A 14,573-nucleotide genomic window follows, 5' to 3' on the forward strand; every position below is an offset into this window, starting at 1 on the left:
CTGAACATGCCCTTGGCGCTGCCCCTGCCCTTGCCCCTGCAACTGCCCCATTCCATATCCTGCCCCTGCCACTGCCCATGCCCCTACCACTGGCCCTTCTTCTGGCCCTGCCACTGCCCCTGCCTCAGCCCCTGGCCCTGTCCCTGCCCCTGGTCTTGCCCCAGGCCCTGCCCCTGTAGCTACTCTACCCTGCACCTGGCCCTGGCTCTAGCCCAGCCCCTGGCCAAGTCCCTGCCCCTGCCCCTGCCCCAGTTTGTGGACCTGTCCCTGCCACTGTCCTGCCCTTGCCCCTGACCCTGGTCCAGCTCCTGGCCAAGTCCCTGACCCTGACCCTGCCCCTGCCCATCCCTGGTCCTGCTCCTGTGCTACCCTTAGCCATGCCCCTTCCTCTAGCCCTGCCCCTAGCCCTGCCCCTCACCCTCCCCCAGCCCCTGGCCTTGGCCCTGCCCCTTGCCCCTGCCCCAGCCCCTGCTCCTGCCCCTACTTCAACCCCAGCTCCAGGCCCTGCCCCTTCCCCTGGCCCTTGTCCTACCCCTGCCCCTGCCCTGCCCATGAGCTTGGCCCTGCCCCTGGCCCTACCAAGCCCCTGCCCCTGGGCCTGCTCCTGCCCTGCCCCTGCCCCAGCCCCTGCCCAAGCCTCTGGCCCTGCTGCTGGCCCTGGCCTGTCCATGCCCCAGCCCCTGGTCCTTCCCCTGCCCCTCCTTTGCCTCTGCCCCTGCCTCTGTCTGTGCTCCTGCCCCTGCTCCAGCCCCTGACCCTAGCCCAGGCCCTGCCCCAACACCTGGCAATGCCCATGCCCGTGACCCTGACCCTTCCCCAGGCCCTGCCTAAACCCGTGCCCCTGCCACTGTCCCTGCCCCAGCCCCTTGTCATATCCCTGCCCCTGCCCCTGTCAATGCTCCAGCCCCTGGCCCTGCACCTGCCCCTGAGAATTCTTCTGGCCCTACCCCTACCTCTGTCCCTGCCCCATCCCTTGGCCATTCCCATGACCCTCACCCTGCCCCTGCCATGCCCCTGCCCCTAACCCAGCCCCTACCCCAGCCCCTAGTCCTGCCCCTGCCCCTGGACCTGCCCCTGCCCTACCCTTGCCCCTGGCCAATTCCCTTTCCCCCCTGTCCCAGCCCCTAGCCCTGGCCCTGCCCCTTGCCAGAACCCAGCCCCAAAACCTGCCCATGTCCCTGCGTCTGCCCCTGCCCCTGACCTTGGCACTGCCCCTGGCCTTGCCACAGCCCCTATCAAGGCCCTGGCCCTGCCCCTTCCCAGCCCCTGACCCTGGCCCTGCCCCTGCCCCTTCCCCTGGCACTGCCAAGCCCCTGCCACTGCCCCTGCCCCTGTCGCAGTTCATGGCCCTGTCTCTGCCCCTGCCCCCATCCCAGACCCTGCCCCTGGCCTTGCCACAGGTCCTGCCCCTGGTGCTGCCATTGCCCTTTTCCTTGACCCAGTTCGTGGCCCTGTCCCTGCCCATATCCAGCCCCTGTCCGTGACCCTGGCCCAGCCCCTGACCCAGCCCCTGACCCAGTCCCTGGTCCTATCCCTGCCCCTGCACCAACCCCTGGAACTGCCCCTGCCCCTGCCTTTGCCCTGCCCCTGCCTCTGCTGCTGCCCCAGTCCCTGACCCTGGCCCGGCCCCTGCCCCTGCCTGTGTCACTACCCCAGCCCCTGTTATTGACCCTGACCCTGGCCCAGTCCCTGGCCCTGCCCCGGCCACTGCCCTACCCCTGCCCCTAACCCAGCCCCTACCCCAGCCCTTAGTCCTGCCCCTGTCCCTGCCCCTGACTGTGGACCTGCCCCTGTCCTGCCCTTGCTCCTGGTCCTGCCCTTGGCCCTGCAATTTCCCCTGCCCCTGGTTCAGCCCTCAGCCCTACCCCTGCCCATGAACATGCCCTTGGTGCTGCCCCTGCCCTTGCCCCAACCCATGGTCCTGCCTCTGACCTGCCTGTGCCCCTGCCCTTGCCCTAGCACCTGGCCCTACTCCTGCCCCTGCAACTGCCCCATTCCATACCCTGCCCCTGGCCCTACCCCTGGCCCTGCCACAGCCCCTACCAAGGTCCTGCTCCTGTCCCTGTCTCAGCCCCTAACCCTGGCCTTGCCTGTGGCCCTGCCTGAGCCCCTGCCCCTGTGCCCGCCCTTGGTCCTGCCCTTGCCCCTTCCCCTGACACTGCCCCTGCCCCTGTCCCAGTTCGTGGCCCTGTCCCAGCCCCTGGCCCTGCCCCTGCCCCTGCCCAGGCCCCTGGCTCTACCCCTGGCACTGCCCAGGCCCCTGGCTCTGCCCCTGGAACTGCCCCAGCCCCTGGCCAAGTCCCTGCCCCTGTCCCAACCCCTCTCCCTGTTCCTGCCCCGGTCCCAGCCCCTGGACTTGACCCTGCCCCTGGACTTGACCCTGCCCCTGGCCATGCCCCAGGCCTGGTCCTGCCCCTACTCCTGCCCCTTACCCTTAACCTGACCCTGTACCTGGCCCTGCCCATGCCCCTGCCGCAGACCCTGCTCAAATCCCTTGTCCTGTTCCTACCCCTGTCCCAGCCCCTGGCTCTGACCCTGACCCTGCCCTGCCCCTGACTCTGGCCCTGCCCCTGGCTCTGCCCCTGTCCCTGCTCCTGCCCTGCCCCTGCCATGCTCCTGTCCCTGCCCCAGCCATTGTCCCTGGCCCTGCCCCTGCCCCTGCCCCAGCCCCTGCCTCAGCCCTGTTCAAAAAAATCTAATTAGTTAGACAGAGCCTATTATAAAGGTATAGACTAAGTTCAACCAAGCATCAAAGAAGTGCTTCTGCACAAATCCATTCAACATGAAAACCCTAAGCAAGAGAGACAAATGACCTTCAGAATAAATTCATCAAACAGTTTTTAAAATCTAAACAACTGTAAAAAATTACAAGCCCCAACAAGAAACAGGAATATATGGCACAGAGAAAGGAACAAACCAAAAATTCAGCTGAGATATAAGAATTGAAAAAACTCATTAATCATGTCCAAAGAAATCTAAGCCAATTCAAGGAGATGAAGTAAAGTGTGGCAAAAGAGATAAAGGATACAAAGAAGATAATGATTGAGCATAAAGAATAATTCAAAAGCATGTACAAAATAATAGAACATATGGAAATAAAAGGCACATTGGAAGAGATGAAGAAATGATAGAGATATACAATAGGAGATTTGAAGGGGCATAAGAAAGGATCACAGAAATGGAGGATAGTGCATACAAAATCTTAGAGGGAAAAAACAGATCAGAAAAGAATGGAAAGTATGGTGTAGGGTCTCAAGGAATTGAATGGCTACGTGAAACATGTAAGTATATGTCATGGATGTACCATAAGTAAAAGAGAGGAGAAAGGGTACAAGTAGAATATTAGAGGAAATAATGGTTGAACACTTACTAACTCTTATGAAAGACATCAATATACAGTTTCAAGAAATATAACATACTCCTGACAGGATAAATCTGAATACACCTACTCCAAGACATTAATCACAATGTCAAATATCAAATTAAAGAGAGAATTCTGAAAGCAGCAAGACCAAGTGATTAATAACTTCTGTAGTAACTACAATAAGATGAAGTTCTTATTTCTTATCAGAAGCTATAAAGGTGAAATGGCCATAGGATGATATATTTAAGACACTGGAAGAGAAAAACTGCAGCCTAGAATTCTTTATCTGGAAAAAAAGTCATTGTAAAATGAAGGAGAGTTTAAAATATTCTCAGACAAACATAAGCTGGGATCTGGGAGAGACTATTTACAAGGAACCTGCTCTGCCACAGGTAGTACAAGGAGTACTACAGGCTGAAAGGAAAAGACGGGAGAAAGAAGTTTGAAAAAGAATGGAGGAAAGAAGAATGCCAGTATGTGTAACTAAAGAGGTAAAAAATGAGAAACACTCAGACAGGAAATATAAAAGCACAAAGTTAAAATGGTTGAGAAATGTATTGCCTTTACAATGGAGGTCAATCAAAAGACACAGACAGGGGAAATGGATAAAAAATATGTGATCCATCTATGTGTATGTCCCTCTACAAGAGACTCACTTTAGGCTACTTGTCAAAAATAGGTTCAAAGTGAAATGTTGGGAAAGTTATTCCATGCAAACGGTAACCAAAAAGATCAGGAGTAGTAAACTAAATGAGATCAAATAGAATTCAAAAGCAAAAATTTTAAGAGCCAAGGACAACACTATATATAATTAAGGAGGGAATCGACAAAAAAGTAATAATCATCATGAACATTTATGCATCTAAGAAGGTTGTGCCAATATATGAGCCAGCAACTGGCAACACACTACAGAGAAACAGACATTTCTAGATTGCTTTAACGAGACTGCCATCATCAACAGGTAAAATGTCTAGATAGAGGATCTACAGGGACATAGATAACTTGAATAATAAGATCAATGAACCAGACATAACAGATAGATACAGATAAATACACCCCACGACAGGAGGATATACATTCCTCTCAACTGCATATGGATCACTCCAGGATAGACCATATGATGGGACAAAATCAGGTTCTCAACAAATTGAAAAAATTTGAAAATATACAAAGCATTTTCTAGAACCATAATGGAATGAAGCTGCAAACCAGTCACAGCAGAAGGACTGGTATATTCACAAATACTTGCAGGTCAAACATCATACTCTTAATCAGTAGGTCAAAGAAGAAATTACTAGAGTAATCAGTACATATCTCAAGATGAAAGCAAATGAGAATGCAACATATAAAAACTATGGGATGCAGCAAAGGCAAGGATGAGCGAGAAATTTATTGGCTAAACACCAACATTATAAAAGAGGAAAGAGCTAACATAGAATAACAAACTGTATATTTGGAGGAACTAGAAAAGGAACATTAAACTCAGCTGACAGTGAACCTAAGGAAAAGAAATAACAAAGATTAGAGCAGAAATAAATTAAATTGAACATTTCAAAAAGGGGACTATCAACAAATGCACAAGTTGGTTCTTTGAGAAGAGCAATAAAAGTGACACGCTCTGAGACAGATACACAAAGAAAAACAGATAGAAAATGCAAATAAAGAAAATCAGAACTGAGAGGTGGGACAGTACTACTGATAACACACGCAAAAAAACTATCAGTAGAGGATAATATGAGCAACTCTAGGCCAAGAAACTAGGCTGCTTAGAGTAAATGAACAACCTATGATGATTTAGGGACCAGAGGGATTCAGGATGATTTTATGAATCATTGTGAGAAAAGGTAATGATAATCTTTCTCAAACTTTTCCACAAAATTGAAGAGGAGGGAATACTCCCTAAGTTATTCTAGTAAGCTAACACCACTCTAATACAGACATCAGACCAAGAGATTATGCAGAAAATTATAGATGAACCACAGATGCTTAGAGAGAGAAATGCCCTGGAGATGCTAAGAGAAAACCCAAAGGACACAGCTACTGGATTTAGAAGCTGAAAGCAATGGAACTGGGAGCAAGGAGTAGCAAATGCTAACTGTGGGCTTTACAAGGTGTTTCAGATGCCAGCAGCCTTTTCTCAGAGTACAGGTATCATCCAGTTGATGCCTTCATTGGGACATTTTCATGGACTTAGAACTCTAAACTCATAACTTAATAAATTCCCCCTGGAAAGCAAATTCCTTCCTGGGAGATTGCATTCTGGCAGGTTTAGCAAGCTGAAACAGTGTTCAATGTATTGTTTGTCCTATAACATATAGAAATATATGGTTACTATGATTTCCAATAATAGAAGAAAAGAGTGAGTGGGACAAAGTCTGTAAGAGCTAAGGAAATTACATCAGATGGTAAATTATGAAATATAACAAGGTACTTTTCATTTTTTTCACACAGTTAGATGTATTATGAATAACAATATCATGGTAAGAGAAAAATAAGGATAGAATTATATAGGAATAATGTTCTCATATGCATCTGGAATTAAACTAGTAAAAATATGAAACTGATTCAGATAAGTTTATACACACACATTTACGTAAAACATTAGCATGATCAAAAAATATAATAAGGCAATCATCAAATAAAAATGCTATGATAGGAAATATTTATTAAATGCAAAATAAATCAGCAAAGAAGGAACAGAGAGACCACAGAGACATAAGGTATATAAGAAATTAAATAGTAAAACGAAGATGAACACCCAATTAAAACATACATAATATGAAAATTACATAAATAACTCACAATAAAAGAAAACTATAGAACTGAATACCTTACAACTGTGGATGCAATCTCCAATGCAAAATACTAGCATACTGAATTCTGCAACATAGAAAAATTATATGGCCTAACTACATGAGTTTGATGTCAGATTTGCAATGATGTTTTGACCCCTAAATATCAATCATTATGTCTTATCAATAGAATAAAAACCATTATGACATGATCATATCAAACATGCGTTAAGTATCTGACAAAAGCCAACACCCTTCCACAACAGGTGTACTCACAAACTCGGAATAGAAGGGAATTTTCTCATTCTAATCATGGTCATCCTTCAAACACCCATGTCTAACATCACACTTAATGGTGAAAGGACTAAATGATCTCCTTCAAAGATCAGGAACAAGACAAGATGTTCGCTCTCTCCACTTACATTCAGGATTGTACTGGAGCTTTTCATCAGAAAACTTAGGCAACAAAAAGAAATAAATGCCAGGCAGACCAGAAAGGAGAATGTTTATTCTATTCAGAGATGACATGATTTTGTATGAAGAAAATCCTAAAGAATCCCCTACAAACTACTATACCTAATGAGATCAAAAAGGTGCAAGATATAAGATCAATCTAAAAAATTCAGTTATATTTCCTTATATATGCAATGAACAATCCAAACATGAAATCAAGAAAAAAATTCTATTCAGTCACATCAAAAAAGATAAAATTCTTAGGAATAGATTTAACTACATAATTGTAAATTTTGCTTTCAGGAAATTAAAAACTGATGAAATGATGTAGATGATCAAAATAAATGAAAAAATCCTATGTTTATGATTCAGAACACCAGATATTAAGATCACAATAATCCCTCATTCAATCTAAAGATTCAATGAAATTCCTATCAGACTCTGAGCAAACTTTTTCTGAGAAATGATCAATAAGACTTGACACTCACATACAAAAGAACGTTGGGTCCTTATTTGCACAACATTTAAAACAACTCAAATGGATAAATACTGCAATATAAAAAAATTATTGAAATTTTAGAATAAAAGTGAGGTAAAAATTCATGACCTTGGATTTTCCAAAACCATCAGAAGAATGATAAACAATAGAAAATATATAAAATTGGGCTTCATCAAAAATTAAATCTTTTCTGTTTCAAAGGACAACATCAAGAAAGGGAAAAGAGAACTTAATGAATGGGAGAAAATATTTGCAAATCATATACCTGATAAGGAGTTTTGACTACAATATGAAACGACCATATACAACTCAATATAAAGATAACAAACATTATTTAAATGTTGCAGAGGATTTCAATAGACAGTTCTCTAAAGATTACACCCAAATATACAAAGCTGCATGAAAATATGCTCCATGTTAGTCATCTTGGATATCAAAATCAAAATCACACTGTGATACTACTTCATAGATACTAGCATGGCTAGAATCAAAGATTCAGGATTTTCACAATAATATTCCTGGGATATCAGTGTTAAAAGATGAGCAACTATACATGTCACACAGTCCCATTCTCCACTGGATGCCTAGTAGGGAAGTGTCCCTTTGTAAAGTGACCAGACATTCATGTATTCCACAAATGGATACTGGGTACCTATTATGGGAAGGAACTTTCTTACTTTCTAGAACTGCAATGATGAAGTAATCCTCCTATTTTCCATTAACTTGATACAATACTTTCAGAGTCTAGATATTTGAAAATGACCATCTTCCATGATCCACGAGGAAAGCAAGGATAGAAGCTGTATTTGGGCATTCTGAATCATTCAAGAAGGAAAATCACATTGACTGGACTAACTAAGCAAACTGTCACCTAAATCATAATACTAACAGCCAGCGTTCATATGGTGATCAGCATTCATACTCTTGATCAGCTGCACACTTGTTCCATACTAATGACAATATTGAGATGGATAGAGTATAATGTCTTTTACAGAAGAGTACAGCTCTTTTCAATACCATGTATCTCCAAATCAGGGTGAACAAAGGGAGAGGAGAAGTGGAAAGGGAAGACTTGTAGTCAGAAGTAACAGCCTGTGTTAAGACTCTGGTACAGAGATACCTGAGGGGGTTCAGACAGGATATTGTGTTATTACAGTTGAAGAGTAAAGATTCAATCAGAGTCAGATGAGAAGTTTGGGGGAAATAGATATCCCATCACATTTAGTTATTAAGCACTGCATGTCCATCTCTTCGGAGATTATAACTTCTTTGAGAACAGAGAAGAGTTTAAATTCATTTTTATTATATATTCTGACCCACAATCCCTTGCCAACTGCTACTTCAACTGCTGCTGTTTTTCTTGTTTCTGTGTTTAGATTCAAACTGGCCCATGGAACTCAGCTATGTCAGTGATGATGTCACACAAGGGTTACTGGAAGTCTTGGTGCTCACTCATATCCCAACTGCTCTTCTGGGAGGTTGGTGATCTGAGATCTCCCTGTGGGAGAGCGACTTTGACTATAGACTGGCAGATAATTAGGACTAAATCCAAGGCCCCAACTCAGGAGAGGCTGGAACAGCTCCTCCAACTGGGAGGTGTGATAAAACCTTTCAGAAACTCCTCTTTTAAGTTCACATTCACCCAGACAAGATGATGCAGCAGTCTGCAAGGAAGAGACCTTTCTCTGAAACCTTAGGTAAGAAGGAAAACTGTCTCTGACTGATGGTCAGTGGGCCATGAGGCAGTTTATTTTCCTGCCTAGATTTCCCCTAATTTCCCTGGAATTTGATTTATCTTGGGCCAGAGAAAAGATGTGTATTGGAAAGGAGGCAATAACTCACCAAGGTTTTCACTGAGAGCATAATTCTTTCATGTGGTAGACCATTAACAAAAGTGTGTAATACGAATGAATAATAATGAAATAAATGAGTAAACAAACAAAATAATTAAGTGGCATCTCAGGGATTTCTATAATAGTTTCAAAAAAGTTGCTCACTTTTCAGTTTTGAAACCTAACTTCTTCACGTAGATGAAAAGGAAGGAAGGGGGCAACTGAGTCAGAAGGATGCGGGCAAGGGGAACAAGGTGGCCTTTTGAAGATTTTTCCTTCACCGTTATTACATATTGGGTATGAGAGTCACAGCATATTTTGAAGAATCTTGAAAAGAAAGCAAATGTTTAGGGAGTTCTGTGAGTGGGTAGTGTGATGGAGCCAGTATCACATATTCACCCCAGGTGTCCTAGTCCTGTGAGCTCTGCTCCTCTCAGGCAGATGAGTTGTGCAGGCCCCTCCCTCCTTAGCTCCAAGGAAATCCACCCTGTTTGTCTCCTGCCTGCTACTTTCCAAGGACCTAACACCATGTAAAGGCATAGCCTCACTTCATGATCATGGTTTTAATTCTTACTTTACTCAAACTGAGCTGCTACTGTAATTCATTCCCCCAAGCCAATTTCCTTTGCCCACCCTACCCCTCCTCTGCTTCTCTCATCTGCTCCATCCCCTAGTGCAGCCTACCTTCCTGTTACCTTCTCCATCGCTGCCTGCCTCTAACATCCTCATGCATTTCAGTCACCCCTCTCTATCCAAAGACTCTGAATGGATTTTCACACTTCATTCAACCCTGATATCAAGAACTCTTGGCTCCATCTTTTTTTTTCATTGTGAATAATCTGATCTTATTCTGAAATACACAGAAAACTTTAAGCTGATGATTACATACTCCCAGATAATTTTCTTTGAGGTTGCTGCATCATGACCATCTGAGATATATAGAATCATGACTTTAAGACATGAAGAACTGTGTTCTGGATACATTATTTGATCCTGAAAGAGATGACTTAATAAGGATATGTTAATGGAAGTTTTATTCAGGGGAAACACCTTTTACATGGAATTATTGCTTAGTGAAAATGATAAAAATGAGAGGTATAATGGTACGAAGTAAAACAATTTATTCAAATTCCTTTCTTTAAACGTGATTTCCTTTATATAAGCTTTCCCTGAAAAGAATTTGAAATCAGATTTTTAAAAAAAGGTTACCATTACTTCTATTTCACTATTCACCCTCCAAATTACTAAGATTATTTTCACAGAATACTTCTTTTAGAGAAGTAACATAAAATGAGGAAAGTTCAGGCACATGGGGTAATTTCTACATTCCAAAGCAGAAATCAATTGGAATTTAAAAATCAAAAATAAAAGAAAAAATTTAAAGGATGAATCTACAACTGAAAACATAGAACCCCAATATGTATTAGTACTTCTGAAGAGTAAAAATGTTTGTGATAAGGTGATACCTTAATTAATATAATGCGCACAGGACATGAAGTTGCCCACACAGTGTCACCAAAGTAAAAGGAGCCCTGTGAAAGGAGAAAGAACTGACAAGATTCAGTAGTGTCAGGGAAGGTCTGGATGGAGAAGTCTCAAGTGATCTCTGAGATAAAAGCCTGAGCTCACTGCTGTCCACCCACGATTCAAACAGGTCATTAAAATAACTCTGTTTTCAGATGTTGTGACTGGAGAGGAGAGTGCCAAGCAGCCTACGACACAGAGATCAGAAAGTCCAGACTCCAGGCCCAGTAAGATCCCAAGGGTGTCTGAGAGCTCTTCTTCCTCGACTTCGACTGAGAAGACCTCAGATTCAGCAGACTCCCAGTCCGGGTCTCCTGCTGGGCAGCAATGGGTCAGGTGTGCCTATTTCACCAGAGTGCACACAGTAAAGGGTGTAGCTGTTGAGTGGCAAACCGGAAGCACATTCTCACCCGTGGGAAAAGCACCCCAGGTCTTTGAGGCTGAGCTCTCTGAAGAGAGCACCATTGGCTCTCTCCCAAGTCCAACCAACACCAGGTCCCTGCTCAGCTCCCCGGAGCCCTTCCAGGAGCAGCCTGACATACCCACCCCCGAGCCTGTTGTCCATCTGGAGGAGGAGAGGGCCCGGGCTGCAACCCCAGAAGGGCTAGTCACCACCGAGCTCGGGTTCCGCTGTGTAGCCTGTTGCCGGGTGTTCCTGAGCAGGGGGGCGCTCCTGGCACATGCAGAGCACGGCGTCAAAGAGGGATTCAGCTGCCGCGTCTTCTATGAAGAGATGCTGGAGAGGCAGCGGCCCCACTCAGAAAGGCGCCCTCATCAGCGGTGTCTCCAGATGGCCCACCGTTGCATGAAGGCCAATGTGAGAAGGAAAATAAAAGTAAAGGAAAAAGTCTGTCGCCGCTTACAGGAGAAGTTGGAGGAACAGAAACAAGATCTGCGGCAATTGCAGCAGGAGTTGCTGAGGCTGCGGAGCCACGAGGCGCAGCAGAAGAAAATGAGAGCAGCGCACCCTCAAGGGCAGAGGGGGAAGCGCTTAAAGACACCATAAAACACACTGACATGGACAGGGAAGGGGGTTTGGGCTGGGAAATGTGGGATTTTCTGTTGAAACTTCCCTTTAGGTTCCTTCAACCCATCTCCTCTTTAAGAAGCTCCCCTCCTTCCATTGTAACACCTCTACCCCACCCCAGTGTCATGGGCAGTACCACCCTAGGAGGAACTGGACTGTAACAGCCTCAGAACAGCTGACATCAGTTCAGGCTCAGAGTCCCACCCAGGCCAGGAGAAGACAGATGCCTCATCTGGATAGTGAGTTTTACAAGGCTCTGCACGTGAGCCACACGGTAAGTTAGGAAGGAGGTTATGGGGTATTGTTGGAACACGGGAGGCTGAAATGGGTCACAGCCTAGGTGACTCCAGGGGAAACGTGTTTCTGAAGGATGCTATAACAGATTTTTAATGCAGAAGGAAGAGGAGCAGTGCCAGACTGTGGGGGATCCTGCCTGCCTGGAAACAATCTACCAACATCCAGGCAGTGAAAAGAAGGAGGGCCCTGGCACAGGACAGGAGGACATCATGAAAAAGAGTGAGTTCATGATATCCCAGTAGTTGCCTCACAGAGAGAATCTGAATTGGGGTTTAGCATGTATTACTTCCTCTTGATTTGAGTGTAAGCAGCAGCTGGTATAGAAAAATTCCACTGGGTGCTATATTTTCTAAATAAGTGTAGAACCAGTAGCTCATGGATAACTGCTGCAAAGATGTCCTTGACTATATACAAACACTTTTCAATTTTCTTTTAAGTAGATTTTACTCTGTGATTTTATTAATATCTTTGACCTTTGTTGGCTTTTATTTTTTCTCTTCTATAACTCAACTATCCTGAGATCCTTCCCTGGAACAACCTGAGCTGAGAGTAAATGCATAAAAGAGAGCACAAAATCTCCAAAACCTGGACAGGACAACATACTAGACAATCACATATAAGGAAGAGATGGGAAATTCAGAACCAGATTCATTAATGAGGAAAAAGGTCTAGTCACATGCACAGCATCAAGTCCCTGGGCCTGGAAGTCTTGAAGGTGACAGAGGCGTTTCCACCTACTTCAGAGATGAGACCCAGAGTGACATGGGGAAGCCTTCAGAGACACTGGAAGGGGATAAGGGCCTGTCACATAACATTTACAGTGTGTCCTATTTTTATTTCTCAGAGAGACAGTGATGGCTCCAGTGAGCAGAGTGAAGTTGGGGCTATGAGATGACATCTATCCATACACCACAATCAAGTAAAACAAAAGCCAATGAAGCACTGATGTCTGCAGTTGGAGACGGGCAGAGGATGGCTCATGACTTCCAACAACCTGAAGACTTTTGGCTAAAATATTCTTTTTCCTTGATAGCTGCATCTTCTCAGTTAACTTCCTCTATGGTAAGTCTGGTGAAAAAGGCTACAGTATCCAAGAGTGAGTTTTCAACTGGAGCAATGGGGTGGAAGGTGTTAGCACCACAGGAGAGTAAGAATCCTGTGGAGGCCCATATGTTCCCTAGTGAATTGTCCACTGTGTCCAGCTGCTTCCTTATCTCTAGACATAAACACGCAATATGTACTTCAAGAATAAGTCAATTAACACTCAGAATTGTTTCCTGTCATTTCTAGATATGAGATCAGAAGAGGTCACTGACTCCAAATAGGAAGTAGGAGATCACTGGGTCTGGACTTTTATGCAGTTTGTGGACATGCTTTTCTTCCAATCATTAACATCTTGGTACACCATGTTATAGTATGTTTTTGTTGCCTATTTAGAAAATAACAAACAAAATTTGTTAATACATTTTAACATATATAGGTATTTAACTTACAGACTGCATTGTCACATTACAAGAATTGTAAACTTTTATAAAGAAATAAGCAGAATCATCTCACACCCACCAGAATGGCCATTATCAACAAAACAGAAAATGACAAGTGCTGGAGAGGATGCGGAGAAAGAGGCACACTTATTCACTGTTGGTGGGAATGTCAAAGGGTGCAACCACTGTGGAAGGCAGTTTGGCGGTTCCTCAAAAAGCTGAATATAGAATTGCCATACGACCCAGCAATACCATTGCTAGGTATCTACTCAAAGGACTTAAGGGCAAAGACACAAACGGACATTTGCACACCAATGTTTATAGCAGCGTTATTTACAATTGCAAAGAGATGGAAACAGCCAAAATCTCCATCAACAGAAGAGTGGCTAAACAAACTGTGGTATATACATACGATGGAATATTATGCAGCTTTAAGACAAGATAAACTTGTGAACCATGTAATAACATGGATGGACCTAGAGAATATTATGCTGAGTGAATCCAGCCAAAAACTAAAGGACAAATACTGTATGGTCCCACTGTTGTGAACGGACATTCGAGAATAAACTTGAAATATGTCATTGGTAACAGAGTTCAGCAGGAGTTAGAAACAGGGTAAGACAATGGGTAATTGAAGCTGAAGGGATACAGATTGTGCAACAGGACTAGATACAAAAACTCAAAAATGGACAGCACAATAATACCTAATTGTAAAGTAATCATGTTAAAATACTGAATGAAGCTGCATCTGAGCTATAGGGTTTTTTTTGTTTTTGTTTGCTTGTTGGTTTGTTTGTTGTTGTTGTTTTTTACTATTACTACTACTTTTATTTCTTTTCTTTATATTGACATTTTTTATCTTTTTCTGTTGTGTTGCTAGTTCCTCTAAACTGATGCAAATGTACTAAGAAACAATGATCATGCATCTATGTGATGATGTTAAGAATTACTGAGTGCATATGTAGAATGGTATGATTTCTAAATGTTGTGTTAATTTCTTTTTTTTCTTTCCGTTAATAAAAAAAAAAAAAAAAAAAAAAAAAAAAGAAATAAGCAGAGCCATACCCTCATGTAAATTGTACCTCCTCCATCAAGATGTGCAATTTTAACAACACACATGTATCGTTTCATGCTTTATTCCTTTTGGAACTTATATATAGGTACAGATACACATGTTCATCTCTGTTTGCTTTTAGGGAATACAGGCCACACTCTCCCCACTTGCTATCTGTCGTTTAACAATTAATCATGGTTCCCTGTAATTCAGTACATATGGCACCCACAATATCATTTCAATTGTT

The 14,573-nt window shown here is 43.9% G+C and overlaps 1 protein-coding gene across 1 annotated transcript; it reads left to right on the plus strand.

Moving 5' to 3' along the window:
* Positions 1-8,530: 8,530 nt before the first annotated feature.
* Positions 8,531-13,329, plus strand: LOC143673196 (uncharacterized). Its single transcript, XM_077147511.1, has 5 exons — positions 8,531-8,805; positions 10,620-11,765; positions 11,887-12,503; positions 12,633-12,850; positions 13,079-13,329. The coding sequence occupies exons 1-2, from the start codon at positions 8,760-8,762 to the stop codon at positions 11,468-11,470; spliced, it is 897 nt and encodes a 298-aa protein (XP_077003626.1). The 5' UTR covers positions 8,531-8,759; the 3' UTR covers positions 11,471-11,765; positions 11,887-12,503; positions 12,633-12,850; positions 13,079-13,329.
* Positions 13,330-14,573: the final 1,244 nt, after the last annotated feature.

Source organism: Tamandua tetradactyla, unplaced genomic scaffold, assembly GCF_023851605.1.
Source record: "Tamandua tetradactyla isolate mTamTet1 unplaced genomic scaffold, mTamTet1.pri scaffold_183_ctg1, whole genome shotgun sequence".
Lineage (NCBI taxonomy): Eukaryota > Metazoa > Chordata > Mammalia > Pilosa > Myrmecophagidae > Tamandua > Tamandua tetradactyla.